Consider the following 21,724-nt stretch of genomic DNA (forward strand, 5'->3'; position numbering starts at 1 on the left):
ACTTTAATCCATAATTTTCCATTTATAATCCTCAAATCTCTTTCAAATTAAAAATGTGACAAAGGATGTATTGCTTTGTCATAATTTTGCTTTTGTCAAATAAAGTAATTTATTTGCATTCATCCTAGAAGACAAGACAAAAAAGCAACCCACAGAAAGTGGAGACATGCTGAGCTCATCATTTGGGAGCAGTCTTCTCCATCTCAGTCATGAAGATAGTATCAGAGATGACCAGCATCTAAAGATAAGGGAAGAGGATACCTTATGCACAGAGTTTGGAGACTCTCATGTGAAATATTTACTATATGAAGATGAGCGGGATTTCAAGGTAAGATTCATGAGAACACAACTTTGACTACTAGGAGAAAGCTGTTTTATTAACTGAGAAAATTAACTTAAACCATGTATAATGAATCCTATTTGCAATTCTTACTAACTGGCCCATCATTCACATTTCTCATCGGATATTATTTTTGCTCCTACCCTTGGCCAACTTGCTTACATATATTCATTTATAGACTTCCATTACTAGAATACAATGTAAGTTATCTAATGTTGCATAACGAATTATTCCCAAACCTACCAGTTTAAAACTATATTTATTCTCTTTTGGGGTTTCTGTTGGTTAGGAATTCAGGAAGTACATTTCTGGATAATTCTCACTTGGGCCCTTGGGCAGTTGTACACGGTCAGCTAGGGCTACAGTAAGCTGAAGGGTTGGTAGGGCTGAAGTATCCATTTCTGAGGTGGATTACTTACATGGCTGACAAGTTGATGCTGGATATACTGGGCATCTTAGTTCCTCTGAATAAGGGCCTCTCCAGTGGGTGCGAGTATCCCTTTGTTATGATGTTTGGTTTCTCCTACAGTGAGCATAAGATAAAACCTGCAATGTTTTATATGACTTAGCCTTGAAAATCCTATACTATCATTTCCATCATATTCTATTGCTTGATGTATGTTCCAATCAAGGAGAAGGAACATAGCTGTTACATCTTCATGGGGGAGGGTTACCATCACATTGTAGGAACAGCATGTAGGGTAGGACATATATTAGGCATCTTTGGAAAGCACAAACTTTCACATATACCATCAGTTGAAGCCTAGATTATAAAGGCTTTTTATTTGAAGTTCTCTTTTTGGTATATTCTGGTTACCCCCATGTTCATTTGTTGCTATTTTCCTCCTTGGTCCCACCAAAAATTTAAAAGTTCTTCTGGAATTTAAAGTCTGGTAGGAGAAAGAAGGATGCATAAAAGCAGAAGAAATGAAATAAATCATTATTTTAAGTAATTACAATTCAGTCCTGCTACCATCAAGTGATCATTTAAAGACTAAAATTCAGGGGCTTAGGAAACAGCTTGGTGGTAGAATACTTGCCTCACATGCTTTAGGTCCTAGGTTTGATTCCCAGCACCATCAAAAAGATTAAGGTTTTAGTCTACCATTCAAATTTCTCCATGTGGACCTTGAAATCATGAACTCTGGTATATCATGATGATCTCAGGCTAGAGGACAATTGTCTATACAATCCCCAAATTGGGCTTGTGGCTGGCGATATGGCTCAGTGGTAGTGCTTACCTACTATGCACAAGGTCCTGGGCTCAATCCCCAGCATAGGGGGGCAAAAAAGAATTCCAAAGGCATTTTTTTAAATTTTTTTACAATATATTTTTTTAGTTATAGATAGATACAATATCTTTTATTTATTTATTTTTTTAATGTGTGGTGCAGCTCAAACCCAGTGCCTCACATATGCGAGGGAAGCACTCAATCACTGAGCTACAACCCCAGCCCCAAAGGCATTCTTACTGTTCATGAGTTTGTGGTACATACAAACTGCCATGGCCACTGTATGCAACATGTAGACCTCCTATCTTACATTTATCTTAGCTCTATAATTATATATTTTGAAAACTAAATACAACTCTACTCATTTTTGAGAAATAAACACTGCTTTTTTTCATTCAACCTTAATTCAAATAAATATTGAGAACCTCATTTCATGCCAGGTACTTGTTAGATGCTTGGAAATTTAAGCGGGAGAACAGGAAAATAAAGTCTCAAAGATGCCTGTATAGTAGGCACAACCCCCAAATTGCTTAGAGGTTCATAGAAGACAAATAAGAATACCAACAATTACCACACGAGAGGAAATGTATCTCCTGTATCTGTGTCTCTGACGGGTCTATGTGCTTGTTATTGCAACCCAGCACTGGATACATGGACACTCAGGAAAGGTTTGCTGAAGTGTTAAAGGAATTCAAAAGCAAGGGTTACGTGTTGGGAGGTTTCCAAGAGGAAAGAATGTTGGCTAGTACCTGAGCTGGTTCAACCGAGTTTGGGGTTAGCTATGGAATGTCATATAAACTAGTTTTCTAATTCTGCTTATTGACATCTTAGACCAATTTGGCAAAATGTGGTTTTATTTATATGAAAATATAAATATATTTATATTTAATAAATATAAATTTATTTATATTTATCCAAATATCCCAGGAAAACAGTGAAGAATGTGAGAAGTTGTCCAATATTAGGATATTTAAAATATTATTTGCAGAAACTTCCCCTTGGTTCTTGAATAATACAGAAAAGTTTGTTGTGGCTATATCCTAGCCAGTTGAGGGCTATGCATATAGGGCCAACACTCTTTTTCCAATTAAAAGCCTGCAGTGGATTTCCCCTCTAGCCAGTATCCCACCTACCTCAATTCCCTATGAGACAAGAAACCAGCCTTGCTTTTGCTTTTTAGGATACTTACCTACTATGCCCTACCTGGCATATAAACTTACAAAGTGTTTTTTATTGAGTTTTCTTTTTATATAATGGATTTCATATTTCATGTGTTACACAGCATTCAGGTAATAATGCAGAGGGCTATGGAATCTGCCAGTTAAAGGCCAACTCTAACATAGAAAACGTAATCTTTCAACATTAACTTGCTAGATAACCACTCCTCTTGTGTTTCTTCACCATAGGATTTTGTAAACTTGGGCCCACTGTCCGTGAAGCTCATGAGTGTGGAGAGCAAGAAAATGTCTATTCATTTTCAAGAAAAGGAGAGTCCAGTCAAATTCTTTGAAGATGTCAGTTACCCAGAAAGTCGCATCACTTATAAGATGATGAAGTCTTTTCTCTAAGACTGAAAGTTGCAAAGTAAAAAATTTTCCTTATAAATGCTTTGGGAGTTGAAGTAACCAGTTGCCCATTTTACTTAGTTACACTTTGGTCCATTTTTAAACTTATCTCTAAAGGTTATAATTGTAGTTAAAATCAAATTTCAAGTATTCAGTCATTTATTTGCATAGCATTAATGTCAAAAATCAAAGTACACTTTGTATTTCTACACTGAAGTACTGAGAACCATGACATTGAATTTAAAGTGGTCTTTGAGGTTCCTTCCCACTTAAAAACTCACTGATTAACCTATGACTCCAATATGAACTAGATCAATTAGAAATGTTTCTAAGAAAAATTTCAAGGTTTGCATAGCATTGATTATACATATTTCCTTGTTAGGGTGCTGAGAAGCCAGTCTATAATTCAAGCCTATTCTTTAACCCTACTTATAATGAATATTAAAAATTTAGATACAAGTGAGGGAGTTTATTTACTTTTTTAAAATAATCCATTAATAGGGGGATCTTCCCCTCAACAGCTATATGGAGTCCAAACTGCTGAGTCCCTACCCAAGGCAATCACCACTTCCCTCTGTAGGTACCATAAGCCACATGTAATGTGACATTGCACTCCTTGGATCATCAAGAGTAGATACTAACACTAAGTGCCATGTTTCTGTAATCCTTAGTGATGTAAAAAATAAACCCCTCCAGTCATCAATGGGAGATATTATTAACATTTTGGGTAAGAACAATTGTGTGTTCCTAGTTCCTCAATCTTAAATGCTGCTAACAACACACTCCTTAGTTACTAAAGTCAAAAATACCGACTGATTCAGTTTCCCCTGGTGTGGGGTGAATAGTACCAAAGAACCAACAACAATTGAATACCATTAAGTGTCTGTTCAATCCCCATTGTGTTCAGTTTTCCTGTCCCTTTCTACTATCTTCCGAGTAGCCCTATAAAACAATAGTAAACAAATACCATTGTTGAAAGTTTCCTTTACTCTGTGGTGGTCTTGACTGGCACCTGACCTTGACTGATGCCTGGTTCTTCATTTGTACTTCTTTCAAATGGATGGTATTTATTCTTCTATTCCTCCACATTTTCTAATGTCCATATAATTTCACCAGCTCAATGCCTGTTCCAGACAGCTATTCTGCAATCTCACATGAAAATATTCCTTTTGAAGTTGTATGTACATGTAACACTCTACCACTGAGATAGAAAAGAATAGGCAGTTGAGAGAAGGTAAGGGACAATAAAGGTTGACAACAGGGTGATCATAAGAAAAGCCATTTTAACATGCCCAGACATGTTATGAAACAGTTCCCATTTCTCAAAAGGCATGTTTCCATCTCAGAAGAGCAACTTCATAATCTGGCCTGTGCCTGCTATGGTATAATTGAAACATCAAAAACCAATCAAGAGAAGCTGATCAACTTCTTCTTTTGTGCCTTTAGAAGAAGGAAGACTTACACAGCACTCTTGCCCCTCCCAAAGACGCTGCATCAGGATTTCTGAGTCTTTCACCTTCCTTTTAATAAAGATTCCTGCTCCCTGGCTTACCTTGGCATTCATGCTGTTCATCCTTGTACTCCATGAAACACAAACCTGATCCTGACTCTTGCTGTTAACATCACTGTCATTTTGCTATAACTTGCTAACCCTTCTTTGTCACTTTTCTCCATGATCTTGAATTTAGCATCTGGTTCACAAGGCTCCTTTCTACTCTACTTCATGCCCTACTGTATCCAATTATGCTTCTATTTGACCATTCCAGACCAACTCTTACCCTTCTGAGTCCCAAAGGGTGGCCTTTATGAACTACATCAACTGTCACCCTTGACAATTTTTTTTCCCCCAGTGGGAAGGGTTCTGACAGATAAAAGAAAGGAATAAGGGTAAGATATATTCCTCTGGCTTCTTCTCTACAAGGTCATATAGGTTAGTGGGATCTCACTGCCAAAAGATACAACTCACTAATATAGTTACTCTTTTGTTTTTGGTCCTGGGGATTGAACTCAGTGCTTTACTGTTGAGTCATATTTCCAGCCCTTTTCATTTTATTTTGAAACAGGGTCTTGCTTATTTGCTGAGGCTCAAATTGCAATTCTCCTGCCTAAGCCTCTTGAATCACTGGGATTATAGGTGTATACCACAGCAATAAGCTCAATACAACTTCTATTTAGGTCCAGTAACTGCTCCTTCCCTTTGCCCCTTCAGGCCCAGGAGTGGTAACAGTTTCCACCTGTTGCTATCCCAAGGGAGTTTCACCATATCTTTTAATTTCCCTTAATTCTGCCTACACCTTTGTATATATTCCCTTTATTAAACTTTCCTTAAATAACCTGTTGGAATGTGCCCTTTGTGTTCTGCTGGAAGAGGTGAAGGCTAGAGATATAGATCTGGAAACCAAAAGCAAAAGATTGAAATTAAGGCCATCAGGGGCTGGGGTTGTGGCTCAGAGGTAAAGCGCTCCTCTAGCATGCATGGGGTTCAATCCTCAGCACCACATAAAAATAAAATGAAGGTATTGTGTCCACCTATAACTAAAAAATAAAGATATAAAAAAATAAGGCCATCAAAGCCTAGGTATTACCTAAGGAGCAGAGAGTCAACAGAGAAGAGAGCCAAAGATGCATTTAGGATACTGTACTCTGCAGAGGTGGGGCTTGAAACAAAGGTATCCACCTTCAAAAGATCTGAAAACAGGTAGACTGAGTCTAAGTAAAACTGCAAACTAGCAGTGAAACAATTCAAATCCTGATTGCTTTGGGGGTGATTTGCTCCTTACTCAATATAATTAATAGAAGATATAAATTCTTTTCCTGTGTGTGTGTGGGGGGGGGGGATTCAGTTTTACAGCTGGAGATGTAGCTTAGTGGTAGAGTGCTTGCCTAGCATGTGCAAAACCCTCAGTTCAATTCCCAGAACTGGGGAGAAAAAAGACATTAAGTCAACAGATGATCCAGATATTCAAGGGAGCAATCTAAAACTTTAAGGATGTTATTATAAATATAGTAAGGAAAATACAGAGAATTTCAACAGAAAATTAGATTCTATAAAACATCATAAAATGGGAATTTACAAAATAGAAAATAAATAAAAAGTTGTATGGGTTTAATGGTAGACTAGGATCAGAATAAGCCAGGATTAGTGAGACTTGGGAAAAGTCAATATCTGATAGTATTCTCTCTAAAATCAAACACAATTTTAGAGAGAATAAAATACAGAAAAAGCAGAACAGAGTGGTAATGAACATCTGGGATTAAACACTACAACATACATAGAGTTGGCCTGTGAAAATAAAAGATGAAGAAATAGTTGAAGACATAACACTTATAGTTTTTCAACTATTAATTACCTTGATGAAAGATATTAACCTATAGATTCAAGATACTCAACAAACCCCAACCAGAATTAATGCCAAAATAAAACAGCAACAAGCTCACATAGACACACTATAATTAGATTGTTGAAATCTAAAGTGAAAGGTAAACCTTTATGGCAGCCTAGGAAAACAAATATATAACCTTCAAAGAACCAACAATAAGACTTTAAAACACAAAACTTTCGGTTGAAACTATGGAAGACAGAAGACAATGGGAGAATATCATTAAAGTACAAAATTGAGAGTGGGTGGGAAAGTCAACCTAGACGTCTAAACACACACAAAAAAAATTCTATCAAAATTAAAGCTCAAATACATTTCCTAACAAATAATAGCTGAAACAATGTCAATGATACACTTGAACTAGAAAAAATATTGTAGGAAGTTCTTTAGGCTGCAGAGAAAGGATCCTAGATTGAAATATGAATCTGCAGGAAAGAATAAAGAGCAGAAGAAAATAATATTATTTTAGTAACTGTAATACCCAGTGCAGGGTGAATGTGGTTAAAATGCTGTATCCTCCTTATAATGTTTGGAAAGTAGTGTAAATACTGGTTTGTGGTAAACAGTAATTTGAGAATGAAAAATGCAATTTTAAGGGTAACCAATTAAAGAAAAATAAAAACAGTAATATATAAAAAGATAAACGATACAAGATGATGAGGTTGAATGGAATAATAAAAAGTACTTGGTTTATTTTTAAAAAGGGAAAGTTGAAACAGATAAAGAACAAAGAAGGCTGGGGATTTGGCTCAAGCGGTAACGCCATCGCCTGGCATGCGTGGGGTGCTGGGTTCGATCCTCAGCACCACATAAAATAAAGATGTTGTGTCCGCCAAAAACTGAAAAATAAATATTAAAAAATTCTCTCTCTCTGTCTCTCACTCTCTCTCTCTCAACAAAGAACATGAATAGAAAACAAATAGCAAGATAGTATATTTAAACCAAATAATATCAGTAATTATATGTAATGGAATAAATAATCCAATTAAAAGACAAAGATTTCTGAGTACACTAAAAAATCACTTATGAAGATACACTATAAAAGGTTTCACACAGATTGAAAGAAGTTAAAGATTACAAAATATATACCATGCAAAGTCAACCAAAAGGAAGATGGTTTGCAAAGCTAATATCAGGCAACTTCCACTTTATGGTAAAATGCACTGAGAGAAATAGAAAATGAAGGAATATATTTCATAATGATGGGTCAGTCCATTATGATGATTTAACAATCCTAGATTTGTATGTACATAGTCTCAAAATATCTCAAGAAAAATTTGCAAAACAAAAAAAAAGGATAATGAATTTAATATCATGCACATCTTAGGCTCAGGAGGCTGAGGCACGAGAATCTCAAATTCAAAAAAGCCAGCTTCAGCAATTTAGCAAGATCCTAAGCAACTCAGTGAGACTCATTCAAAACAAAATGCAAAAAAAAAAAAAAAAAAAGAAAGAAAAAGAAAAAGAAAGAAAGAAAAGTATGGGGATGGGGTTCAGTGGCTAAGTATCCCTGGTAACAAAAGAAAAAAAAAAAGGAGACAAATATAATCTAACTTGAAGATCTTACCACACTTCTCTCAGTAGAACAATTAGACAACAACAAAAAATCATTAATGATATAAAAAGTGAAACAACTGTAGAATACACAGTCTTTTCACCTGTACATTAAATATTTACAAAAATCAACCTGCAAGTCACAATGAATAGTCAAAAAACTGAAATCACATAGAAAGTGGTTTTTTTTGGGGGGGAGCAGAATTGAACCTAGGGGTGCTTAAACACTGAGCCACATCCCTAGTCCTTTTTAAATATTTCATTCAGAGACAAAATCTCATTATGTTGCTTGGGCCTCATTAAGTTGCTGAGGCTGGCTTTGAACTTGTGACCCTCCTGCCTTAGCCTCTCAAGCAGTTGGGATTACTGGTGTGTACCACTATGCCAGGGTTAGAATGTGTTTTTTGACTACAATGGAATGAAACTAAACAGAACAGAAGACACAAACAAACTCATATACTTATAACAAGCTGATACTTGACAAAAGTGCCAAAAAATATATGTTGAAAAAAGATATGTTTTTTAACAAATGGTGTTGGGTAAACTGGAAATCCATATGTAGAATGACACTAGATCCTTATCCCTCACCCTGCCCAGAAGTCAAATCAAAATGGATCATAGGCAGAAAATTTGCTACTGCTATAAGAAAACATAAGGTCAACACTCCAGCATATTGGTGCAGGCACTGATTTTCTTAACAAGACATCTAAAACTCAAAAAATAAAACCAAAATCAATAAGTGGTGTGCCATCAAGTTAAAAAAAGTAAATCTCTGCACAGCCAAGGAAATTATTTAAGATTGTGGAGAGCATACAGAATGGGAGAACATCTTTGCCAGCTGCTCCTCTGACAGAGAATTAATATCTAGAATATATAAAGAACTCAAACTTAACACCAACTAAACAAATAACCCAATGAATAAATGAGCAAAAGAATTAGACATTTCCCTAAATAGAAACACAAATGGCCAATAAATATGTGAAAAAAATGTTCAACATCTCTAGCAACTAGGTAAGTACAAATCAAAAATTACTTTGAGATTTCATCTGACTCCAGTCAGAATGGCAATTATCAAGAATGCATATAGGTGTGTACACAGTTGCTGTAACAATCCCTGCAGCAGAATCTTTTTGCAGTGCCCTCCAATTTTAAGAAGTTAAACATGTCATCAAGTGCCTAGTGAAAAAGTATGAGTCCTAAGCCAGAGCTTACTGAAGAGCAGAAGCAGGAAATCTGGGAAGCTTTTGATCTCTTTGATGCTGAGGGAACTGGGACCATAAATGTTAAGTAACTAAAGGTGGCAATGAGGGAGGGCCTGGGCTTTGAACCCAAGAAAGAAATCAAGAAAATGATAGGTGAAATTGACAAAGACAGGACAGGAAAAATTAATTTTAGTGACTTTGACTGTAATGATCAAGAAAATGTTTGAGAAACATATCAAAGAAGAAATCTAAAAGCTTTCAAGCTCTTCAATAATGACAGTTTTGGAAAGATATCATTCAAAAATCTAAAGCTGTGGCCAAAGAGTTGGGCGGGAACCTGACTAGTGAGGAGCTACAGGAAATGATTGATGAAGCTGATCGAGATGGAGATGGAGATGGAGATATCAATGAGGAGTTCCTGCACATCATGAAAAACACCAGCCTCCATTAATATCAGTGTCTTCTGTTCTACTGAAAGCACTCGTGACTAGATTTAGTGTCTGCCATTGTGTGAAAACTGGCTTTTGAGAACACAACCCCCCACCACCCTGTACAACTTTCCTCATGACCTTGAGTCTATTTTAGGTTTTTGTAAAAGTTCTTTGATACTAAAGTTCTTTTTAAAGTGACCTACCAATTAGTTTAATTTTTTTAAATATTTTTTTCTCAGCCCATATTAGGACTGATTTTTTTGAGAGAGAGAGAGAGATGAGAGAGAGAGAGAATTTTTTAATATTTATTTTTTAGTTTTTGGCGGACACAACATCTTTGTTTGTATGTGGTGCTGAGAATCGAACCCGGGCTGCACGCATGCCAGGCGAGCGCGCTACCACTTGAGCCACATCCCCAGCCCCTAGTTTAATTCTTGAAAGCACAATAGAGTGGAAAAAAGGGGCTTAAATTTTGACTACCTGCTATTTCACCTTGCTTCACGTTTGTCATGCATTTCCACATGGATACAAACACAAAACAACTTCTTAGAAAAGTACATGTTGTACTTCTGTCACCACAGCAGTACAGCAGTGGTCATTCTTCAGTGGTTCTATTGTTAGTTGACATCTGTGTGTGGTTTTCTTTTTTAGTAAACTCTTTCACAGGCATTTGCATGTATGTTAATGCTATATTTTTGGTCTGAAAAATAAAACCTTTCTTAATCTGAAAAAAAAATACAAATAATAATAAGTGCTGGCAAGGATGTAAGAGAAAAGGTATACTCACACATTGTTGGTGGGACAGCAAATTAGTTCACTCACTCTAGAAAGCAGTGTGGAGACTTCTCAGAAAACTAGGAATGGAACCACCAGATGACCCAACTATCCCACTCCTTGGTATTTATCCAAAAGAACTAAAATCATCATATTATAGTGATAAAGCCACTTCAATGTCTACAGCAGCACAGTCATTAATAGCCAAATATGGAATCAGCCCAGATGCCCAACAATATATGAGTGGATTAAGAAAATGTGATATATATATAAACAATGAAGTTTTATGCATCCATAAAGAATGAAATTATGGCATTTGCTAGTAAATGAATGGAACTAGAGAACATCAGGTTAAGTGAAACAAGCCACACTTAGAAATTCAAGGGTTGAATGTTTTCTCTCATGTAGAAGATAGGAAAAAATAAGGGAAAGAAGCAGGGGGGATCAGATATCATATAGGGAAGGTTATCAGACTAGAAGATCAAGAGGTAGAGAAGAGGGACAGGAAAGCAGAGGAAATGTGGAATGAATTTAACAAAACCATGTTATATGCATATGTAAATATACCACAGGAAATTTCACCTGTGTGTTTGTGTGTGTGTAAAGCACCAATTAAGGATGGATAAATGGATGATCAAGGGGAGAATCAGTGGACTGGGCGTGGGTAAGAAGAAACATGGACTGAAATGGAGTGAGTCACATTCCAAGCAGGTATGATTTTGTCCAGATGAATCCAGCTACTATGTATAATTATAATGCCATAATAAAAAAAAAAATGGCACAAGGAAAATTTCAAACCCAGATGACTACACTTTTGATTTTTCTAACATTCCAGAAAGAAATTAACACCAAACATATATAAACTTTTAGAGAATAAGGAAAAGTAAACAAATAATTTTATAAGGTCAAATTAATTATAATAACAAAACTGGGCAAAGGCATTATAAGAAAATAAAATTAATTACAGGTCAGTATCTCATGAACATAGATGCAAAATACTAATATATAATGACAGAAGTATAGTGGTCAGTTTTGTGGTGGGTAATAAATAGAATCAGACATAAATAAACTTCCTATAATCATGATCTGAGTGGCAGTTAACATGGGTGTGTTCTTTGTTTAACAGTCATTAAACAGGACAAGATTTGTGTACCCAGTGGATATATATTTTATACTTCAAAACAATCTCAAAAAATGGTCCCTTAAATACCCATATTCTAACCCATGCCATAAAGTGACAATATGCAAAGTCCATGTTTATGTCCTGCAGTATGAAGGGCAGCAAGGATATTTCCTTAGAAGAGGGCAAAATGTCTTATTAGGGCAAGATTTCAAAGATCAATAGAAAGGGTGATATGGAATATATTTGTCAATTTTAAGAAAGGTAAACACTTTTTTTTGGTACCAGGTATGGAACTCAGGGGCACTTTAACCAGCCCTTTAATTATTATTATTATTATTATTTTTTTTTAATTTTTGAGACAAAAGTCTTACTAAATTGCTTAGGACCTCACTAGATTGCTGAGGTTGGCTTTGAACTTGTGATCCTCTTGCTTCAGCCTCCTGAGTTGCTGAGATTACAAGTGTGTACCACCACGCCCAGCAGGTAAATACTTTTTATAGTTAAGGTTTATCTGTATTTTCTTCAGATGGAAAACAATATAGGGCTAGGGATGTAGTTCAGTAGTAGCGAACTTGTCTAGCATAAGTGAGGCCCTCAGACCTCAGGTTGGATTCCCCAGCATTGTAAAAACAAAAAGCAAATGAAAAAATCTTATTCTTCCCACTGGTACAAACCAAAGAGCATCTAATACTAACAGAAAGCAAAGTCCACATGATAGCCCATTGATTTCAGTAGCTCAGCAGAAATTGACTTTTTTTCTCTCCCACTTGGAAAGTTTGGTCCATGAGATTGTTAAAACAAACCAGGCACATGTTAGTATTCTGGCATAATTTGTTAGTTGTAGTAGTTTGTTCTTTACAATGTGAATTTGCAGCAGAAGAAAATATCAAATGACTATAAAAGTCTTGCTTGCTGCCAAGATTTCATAGTTGAAAAAGTATCATTTGGAAAAGGGAGTGCCGTACCTCTAGAATAAATCTGCAGGGTTTTCTTAACCAATCTCTTTTTAGCTAGCTCTTTCATTGCTGTGACCAAAGAACCTAACAAGAACAACAGAGAAGAGAAAGAGTTTATTTTGGCTCACGTTTCAGGCCAAGGTTGGCTGGCTCCATAGTTCTGAGATCAAGATGGAAGTACATGGTTGGGGAAGGTAGCTTGGGATATGGCAACCAGGAAGCAGAGAGACTGAGCTCTGTTCACCAGGGACGAAATATATACCCCCAAAACACACCCCTACTGCTTGAGATGGTGGCAGACCCTGCATAAACCACATGGTGCTGGTTCTGCAGGAATGCAGGATTCTGGAGTTATGTAGGCTTTCTACTGAGATTTTAAAGGAAGGCGTGGGAGGGCAGGCAAAGTGTAGCAAGGTTGGAGTTCCTGTGGGGTGCCTGGGGATGATGCATGAAGGAAGCCGGAGATCCCCAAGATTAAGAAATGCCAGTAACTAAGGAATTTGTGAAGGAAAGCTGCAAGAATAGAGCAGATAAGCCAAGAGAGAGGCTATGTGGGCTGCCACCAGTGAAACTGTAGGAGTATAGCTACACAGCTCTTTGGAGAAACCATCACCATAACATATGCCCTAAATGCTGGATGTGGAGCTACAGGACTCATTTACCCAGCTGAATTTTGATCTTGCTTTAGTCCATCCCTTCATTCTATGCCCCTATATCTTTCTTTTGGAATGGAAACATTTATTCTGTGCCATTACATATTGGATATATGTAACTTGCTTTTTATCTTTACTCTCACAGATGAGTTTGCCTTGGATCTCAGATGAGATTTTAGACTCAGACTGTTGAGTAATGCTGAAATTAAAGACTATGGAGACTCTTGAAAATGGACTAAATGTATTTTGCATTGTGTGACAGGCATGAGCTTTTGGGGATCAGGGGTGGGATACTATGGTTTAGATGAGGTGTTCCCCCAAAAACTATGTATAAGATAATGCAAAAATTTTCAGAGATGAAATGATTAGATGGAGAGTTGTGGTCTCCTCAGTGGATTAATCCACTAATTGTAACTGTATGACACTGGGGACATGACTTTAAGTTATTCTTTTCATCACAGAAAAGCAAAAACTGACCAGAACACAACCCAAACTCTAAAGAGCTCAACAGTTATAGCTTTGCTAGATGTCTACATTGCAAAGCATATCTCAATAAACTCATTCAACAAAGCATTTATGGAACAAGTCTTTCCAGCCTGGTACTGTGTGAGGCTTTAGGGATAAACTTTGCCCTTTTCCTCAAGGAGCTCATATCCCTGTAATAGAGCCTGAGCCACCATTGTTGCTTTTTGATCTTCAGCAATAGCAAGCAGAGGAAAGAGAGGACCACAGGACAAGCTATTTCAGGTATGTTGGGTGAGGGATCTCATGTGGTTAACTCCAATTATTCTACTTTAAACACCTTTAGTAATTGGTCTGGAAATTTTTTATATAAAAATGAGTTTAGGTAGATTTTATGTGAGTTTCAGTTCTCAGAATAATAACCAAGCATGTGAGCTTTATGTGTTGTTATTTTAGATTTGGGGGAGCAGGGACTAGGTAGGAGTATAGCTACACAGCTATTTGGAGAAACCATCACCATAACATATGCCCTAAATGCTGGAAATTAGATAGGTTTTAAAAAATTAAAAAGATGTAGAGGCATAATATGGAAAATACATACCTTGGATTCAGGCTAGTTGTCTCTGAATCTTGGGCAGTCACTTAACCTCTTTAAAACTGTTTTCCTCATCTGTACTTTCTGGGCCTAATTTCTTTTATTATTATTATTTTGTATTCTAATTTGTTATATATAATAGCAGAATGCATTACATTCATATTATTCATATTATACATATAGAGCACAATTTTTCATATCTCTAGTTGTACACAAAGTAGAGTCACACCATTCGTATCTTCATACATGTACTTGGGTAATGATGTCCACATCTTTCCTACCCTCATGTCCCCTCCCTTCCCTTTGCTCTATCTAGAGTTTGTCTAATCCTCCCATGCTCCCCTGCCAACCTCATTATGAATCAGCATCCTTATGTCAGAGATTTGGTTTTTGGGGACTGGCTAACTTCATTTAGCATTATTTTCTTCAACTCCATCCATTTACCTGCAAATGAATGGGCCTAATTTCTGTATTGCAGGATTATTTTTTAGATTAGAGTGTTTATAATCTGAACACAGCAGACATGCATTATATGGCTGCTGAAATAACTACTGACATTTAACAATAATCTCAAGACTTTGGGAACAAAGCCAAAGATATTTGGTTGCCTGCAGTGTGTTCCTGTGAAGGTGCACAGGGCAGTGACTGTGATCAAAGTATGCTAGGTGCTACCCAGTCTCTGGTGACAGATGAACTCTTTACACTCTTACTGAGGGGCCTGCCCCATGTACACCTTCTCAGCTGTCCCTTGGTTGAGGACCTGTGGGCCCTAAGAGGAGCCGTCAAACTAGCTCTAAAATGCTTGTATATAAGACAGGGAACCACATAGAGCATTTGTTTCTTTTTGAGCCCTGTAGTCAGGCACTGGGATGATTCAGGGAATCAGGAGGCTAGGGCATTTTTTGTGTGGCAATAAAGGGCTGTTTGTTAAAGGCCTGCTTGGTCTCACTAGATGTCAACACAACACTTCTCTCTTTCTTGGAAATCAACAGGCTTTTAAGCCAGGAAACATGCCCTCAGGCAACTTTGGCTTTCTAAATATTAGTGATTCTGATTGAATTAAGTTATTTCCATTTCCCATTCCTATGACTTTGAGGCTCAAATTCCCAGAAAGGCTGCTTATTTAGACCATGACTCTCTAGACTGGTTATGTTGTAGGCCATTCCATTCTTCAAATCTCAGTGATACTTTTAAAGATTCTTTAAATAGAAACATTTCAGATTTCCAGCATAGCAAATGAATTCTACAGTAACGGCAGACACAAATAGATTCTCTGGACAAGGTTTTGTCAGTATTTCTTTCCTCAAGTCCTCAAGTTGACCTCTTGCCTGCTTGGGTTAGTGCCATCATCTCAGCTATAAAAAATATGCTAGCCCTAGCAATAATTTCCTCTTAAGAGGGGTGAAAATTAGGGCTGGGGATGTGGCTCAAGCGGTAGCGTGATCGCCTGGCTTGCGTGCAGCCTGGGTTCGATCCTCAGCACCACATACCACCACATACCACCACATTGTGTCCGCCGAAAACTAAAAAATAAATATTAAAATTCTCTCTTTAAAAAAAAAAAAAAACGGGGATAAAAATTAACTATGTTGGATTCTCTTCTGTAAGAATGCTCCAAATAAAGCCAGTGAGATATTTTTACCTTAAAGCCCTCAGACACCAAACCGAGAGATGGCATATTCCATCTCATTTGAGATTCTTGTGCAAATGGATAATTAACCTTGGATCTATGATGCTCTCTTTGGCTGTTTCACTTTATTACATTTATCCAGCAATAGCAATTTGGTTTGCTCACTTTTCATTTTTTAAGCTTTTGACATCTTGTTTTCACTGAAATATTTAAATTTTAAAACTGTAATTCTTTTTTTTCAGGACTTCCCAATCTCAACTTACAGTACCTGACATGGCAGGGCTTTGAAGTCATTAATGTGAAAAAAGTGTCATAAAATTGACAATTCTTTTAATAAAAATTATAAGGCTAATGGTAATGGTGGCTAATCTATTTTGCCCTTCTGTAAGAATGTTTTCATATAGTTGTTTTCAATGAATACATGGCCATCCAAACTAAAGATTCAATTTCCAGTTGTTTTTCTTCCATGTACAGTATATGAACACAAATTTGGAGTCATCTCTTCCCCTCCCCACTTTCTTCCATCCTGCTGTTGGGAATGTGGTTATGCTGCTCAGCCACACTGGAGTGTGCAAATGAGAGTAACACCTTTAAGGATAAGAAACTTAACACATAAATATGGTCACCCGGAAAATCTTACGAGTTGCCAGCTGACTTACATATGAAAGAAAATAAACATCTATTTTGTCTGAATCATTGTTAGTGTAGGTTTTCTGTTATATACAACCATAACAAACCCCAATAGAGTTAAAATCTTAAATGCAGGCAAAAATCCTGATGCAGAAGCAACTTAGCAAGAGAGACCCTGTCTCAAAATATAAAAGGGCTGGGGATATGGCTCAGCGGTAAAGTGCCGCTGGGTTCAATCCTCAGTACCCAAACAAAACAAAGAAAAAAAAAAAAAAAAAAAACCCTCTTCAGTAATACTAACAACAAACACTTAAATGTATTCATTATATGTACTATCCATATATCATCCTGTCATAATACTATGAGGTAGGGTCTACAGTTATCACCATTTTACAGATGAAGAAACAGGCAGAAAGTAAACTTAGTATTTTCCCACAATTGCCCACCTAGTTAGGAACATAGCTGTTTGAACACATATGGTTTGCCTTCAGAATCCAGGCTCTTGACCATAAGCTATTCTGTATCCCATTTAAAAAAAAAATTGTGGTTGAGCACTTGCTTAACATGTGTGGAGGTCCCAGGTTTAATCCCAAGCACTGCTCCCTCCCCACCAAAACCTCCAGTAATTATGTTAAACCTTTGCCAGTTGATTCTAAGTGGTTCCATTTATCAAGTAAATACAACCCTCCTACTGACTAGGCACTACTATCATACACATTGTATACAAGAAATTAAGGCACAGGAAAATTAATTAACCTTCCCAAACTGGCATTTAAACTCACAGCATGGCTACAAAGTCTGTACTTTTCCTTCTGTGCTGTCTCACCAAGTAGGAACTGTTTCCCTCAGTAGAAAGACTCTCTGTGGGAAAAGAGATTGCACTTCAAGAGACAAGAATATCTGCAAATCGTCCCTCGTGTCCATATTTAGGCCCACCATTTGCTTCTTTTAATCTCCTGCTTCGTTTCTAGTCCTCAGCATTCCCATCTCTGTTGATTCTGCAGCCTGTCTTGACCATCTACCTTTGGCCAGCTCCTTTAGCTATGGCTCTCAGAGTCTTGATTTGTTCATGCCTAGGACTTTTATAATAGTCTCCTGATTCGCTTGCCTGTTTGTTCTTTCTCCCTATTGTCCATTTCTGGTATAGCAGTCAGTCTTTTAACTTAGTTTTTAAAACAATACTCTGCTCAACATATCTAGTGTCTTTCCAGTTCAGGAAGAAATCCAAGCCTCAGTATGACCTAGAAAGCCCTGGACCCCTGCCACCCAAACCTCAGCTTCCACCAAGCTTCCTCTGTATCACATCACTTAGGTCTCATTGGCAACCTTGAGGCTGCTCAGAGAAACCAATCACAATCCCCTTTAGACCTTTGCCCATTGTTCTGCTTGTGTCTGCAGGAGCCACTCTCCACATCTTACCACATTGCTTCCTCATTTCATTCAGGCTTCTATTCAAAGGTCTTCCTTTCATACCCTATTCAAACCATACCGTGCTCACAACTCTCTCTAACCTGTTTTTCGTATAGTACTATCATCACTTGTCATAAAGTATTTGTACATTGCCTACTTTCCCCCAAAAAATAAGCTCCATGAAAAGAAAAATTATGTTTTGTTTCTTGATTCTCACACCTAGAACTGCTGGGCATCTAGTTTGAGTGGGTGAACAAAGAAAATCCACTTTCATTTTCAACTCTTCTTGTTCCAGCCCATATGACCTTTGCAGATTGTCCTTTACCTCTTCTAGTTCACAACCAAGCTTCTTTCATCTGCGTTTTCTCATCTTTTCTTGCCCTTGTAACCTTCTGCCCTTATCCTGCAGTTTAGCTAAAGTTAAGGTTCAAGTTGATAACCAATGGATCCAATGAAATTTTTCATATTTATTTCACTTGTGCCAATCATTCTCTACTTTCAATTATATCTTTGAAATCCCTTCTCTGGTTCTCCTCTTCCAGCTCTCATTGTTCTTTTCTGGTCTCCACCAATCCTTTAAAATCTTTTAATAACGGAGGTGTTCTTTGACACTCATCTTTGGCCTTATCTAGCAGTTGTTCCTTTAGAAATCTCAATCACTTGTGATTGGTATTATTCTGCATTGTCTTTTCCATACTTTAGATTTCCAGAGACAGATTTACAAGGCATAAGATCCAACATTTTTAATGGCTTTTCGAAAAGACTGTCCAGTTTACCGTGCTGCTAAAAATGATCAAAGCTACCGTATTTCTCTCACTGGAAAGACAGGAGTTGAACAAGCAAATTAGAGAGGTGCAAACAAAGGGGCAGAAAATCCCAGAATTCTATTAATAGATAGTGAAAGGTTGGCCTGAATAGAAGAATCAAGAATGGAAGTCTGAGAATGATTTGAACTGTTGAGGCTTTTGATAATATCAAATATTTGATAAGCAATGAGGTACAGATACACTTAAGTATTCCAGCATTTAAGGCCCAGGACAAAGGGAAAGGCTTGGAAACAAGAAGACAATTCATCATGCAATAGATTATTCCTTCCCTTCTCAGAAAGTTATATTTGGGCAGAAACTTATCAAGTAAGGAAACTTTGTGAAACATGTATACAAATCTTGCAACCAAGAAACTATGCCTGAAAAGTTCATTGATGAAGTTTAAACATGCTTTTTTTTTTATTTTCCCACATCAGTCAAGAGACCTGGAAAGTTTCACTTAGCTCTTGAGTCTTCTCTAAGACAGTAAAATAATGCTGGTGAGTAGAAGACCCTTTTCTGTTGGGTGACTAACAGCCTTCCTCAGAGAGATAAACCCATTCTCCCTTTGGTTGGCCTGGGAATAAGCAGAACCTGGTAGAACACACTGCTTCTGATCGCCAACTGTAGCAAATAAAGACCTAAAATAAAGCCTGTCTGTTGATGCAAACAGACCCAAGACCAAGGCTATTTTGTACTGCAGGAGTGTTCTTGAGGGGTGGCCTTAGGCAGCATAATTTATCCCATGAATTTGATTTCCTATCCCTTAACATAAATTCTTTTAACTTTTCTTCCATGCAACACAAATTCTCATCCCTAGATTATTTATCTAAGTAAATTCTCTGAAAGTGAAAATTACTGGATTAAGGGCACGAACTCTCATACCCTACATATACCAGTATGCAGAGTAGTTATGAAGAAGACCAGATACAAGCCATACAGATTCAGCCACTGAGTTGTTAAAGATGACACAGTAAGTGACTCTCTTTCTAGGCCTCAATTTCCTTAACCATAAACAGATACATACTAAAACACTCAGACCAGCTTTACACTTGGAAAATGCCACTTTGTTCTCAGTTGAATTTTTAATTACTATTAAAGATGAACTTTTTTCATTGTTACTGTTTCTTGGTAAACTGTCATATTCTCTTCCTTTTCCTATTTGACTACAGATAAACTACCTTTATTTTCTTAATCTTAATAATCCTTACATTTTCACTGTGTGGAATTTATTTTATGTATACTGGAAGGAATTCACCCTTCCCCACAACAGGTATTTGGTACTGGTAAAACTATCTTGTTCAATAGGCTTACTTTACATATATTTTAGTGCAGGACCTGTTCATCACTGAACTATACTCCCAGTTTATTTGTTTGTTTGTTTATTTATTTGCACTGGGGATTGAACTCAGGGGCACATGGCCACTGAGTCACATCGCCAACCCTATTTTGTATTTTTTTAGAAAGGGTCTCACTAAGTTGCTTAGCATTTCACTTCTGCTGAGGTTGGCTTTGAACTCTTGATCTTCCTGCCTAACTCCCCAGCTGCTGGGATTACAGGTGTCAGCCATAGCGCCTGGCTATTTTGCTCTTTTGAAATGCTACTCTTATGGCATATTTTAGCACCCATTATTAGTCTTCCTTTCCTAGTCCTGTTTCTTTTAGGCCAGTATCATAATCGTTTAATTTACTTTATCGTTATATGACCAAGTGAACCCTCAGTTCCTCATTTTTTTTTTTAAACTAACACATGGTATCCCATGATGAACTGTAAGTTCCTTAAAATATTAGCTTCTGGTGATAATTGTTATGAGTACCAGGCAATGAGTGAAACAATCCTTGTACCCACCTTAGACCAAATTGCTGGGTTTCTTGGGATCTCCCAACGAGTCTTTTCCTTTCAACTGCAGTGCTTCTTCCTCTGTTCAGACCTTCAAGCTGCCCTTCAATAAATAATAAGGAAGTGAAATGCTTTTAACTTCCTACCTTACTTCGAGGCAAAAATGACCAGAGATGCAGACTTTATTTTGTGCTTTCTAGGATAGCAACTATGCTAGCTGGCAGTACTAGTGTGGTGTGCTTGATACTTCCAGATAAACGGTTCTTCAAATAAGGAAACCAACTTCCTAACAGCTTGGAGTCCAGATGTATGGTGGGGAGTAGGCAGCTATTTACTTCTTATATTTCTTTCTCTTTGCTTCTAGGTAAGTGTATGATAATTCAGTGCTTGTTTATCAGGAGCACAGGAAGACAACAAGCATCCCAGGTTCAGAGGCAGTATGTAGGGTGCCTGACTGGGAAAGGCTCAAAAGGACCATTCCTTTGTTCCCAAGGTAAGTCTCACAAAATTTTTACTTCAAAACTGTCTTTAAAATTAGCTTTTGTAGGCTGGGGTTAAAGCTCAGTGTTAATATCCTTAGCATGCACAAGGCCCTGAGTTAGATCCCCAGCACAAAAAAAAAAAAAAAAAAAAAGGTGGGGAGGGGAATTTCCTTTTCTAGCAGGTAGAAGAAAAGCTTATTAAGCATAAGTTCCCATAAAACTTTTTCTACCCTCACTTTTCTCTGTCTGCCTATAATTGGTATGACATACTCTGCCTCAAGAAAGTCACATCTGTTTCAAAAGAAATATTCTAGAAAAAAATTTTACACAACTTTTGACAATGTGGGCAGTTCCATACAACATAAAAAACTACAGGGCTGAGGTTGTGGCTCGCCTAGCACGTGCAAGGACCTGAGTTTGATCCTTAGCACCACATAAAAATAAATAAATTAAATAAAGGTATTGTATCCAACTACTACTAAAAAATAAATATAAAAAAAAAAAACTACATCTGCATACTACCTTGACAATTAATGGATATTTACTAAGTGGTTTTGCTAACAGTAGGCTAGAAATTCCAGCTAGAGGGACTTAGAAAACATTTCTCATTTCCAAAAAGAACATCATTTCTTAATACTACCATAGAATGACTTTAAGGC

At 37.1% G+C, this 21,724-nt stretch overlaps 1 protein-coding gene, 1 long non-coding RNA gene and 1 pseudogene across 2 annotated transcripts in view; 2 read left to right on the plus strand and 1 right to left on the minus strand.

Moving 5' to 3' along the window:
- Ccdc83 (coiled-coil domain containing 83) overlaps positions 1–4,125 on the plus strand; it is a 55,586-nt gene extending 51,461 nt beyond the window's left edge. Inside the window, exons 10-11 of the mRNA XM_071616565.1 lie at positions 129–328; positions 2,979–4,125. Of these exons, the coding sequence (XP_071472666.1) occupies positions 129–328; positions 2,979–3,140 (362 nt within the window). The 3' untranslated portion in view covers positions 3,141–4,125. The remainder of the gene's footprint in view (positions 1–128; positions 329–2,978) is intronic.
- Positions 87–21,532, minus strand: LOC139706896 (uncharacterized). The gene is made up of 3 exons (XR_011708584.1): positions 20,593–21,532; positions 760–863; positions 87–238 (listed from the first exon to the last, which is right to left on the minus strand). It is a non-coding gene; the product is annotated as an uncharacterized lncRNA (long non-coding RNA).
- Positions 4,258–9,724, plus strand: LOC114098627 (centrin-2 pseudogene; annotated as a pseudogene).
- Positions 21,533–21,724: the final 192 nt, after the last annotated feature.

Source organism: Marmota flaviventris, chromosome 9 (assembly GCF_047511675.1).
Source record: "Marmota flaviventris isolate mMarFla1 chromosome 9, mMarFla1.hap1, whole genome shotgun sequence".
Taxonomy (NCBI): domain Eukaryota; kingdom Metazoa; phylum Chordata; class Mammalia; order Rodentia; family Sciuridae; genus Marmota; species Marmota flaviventris.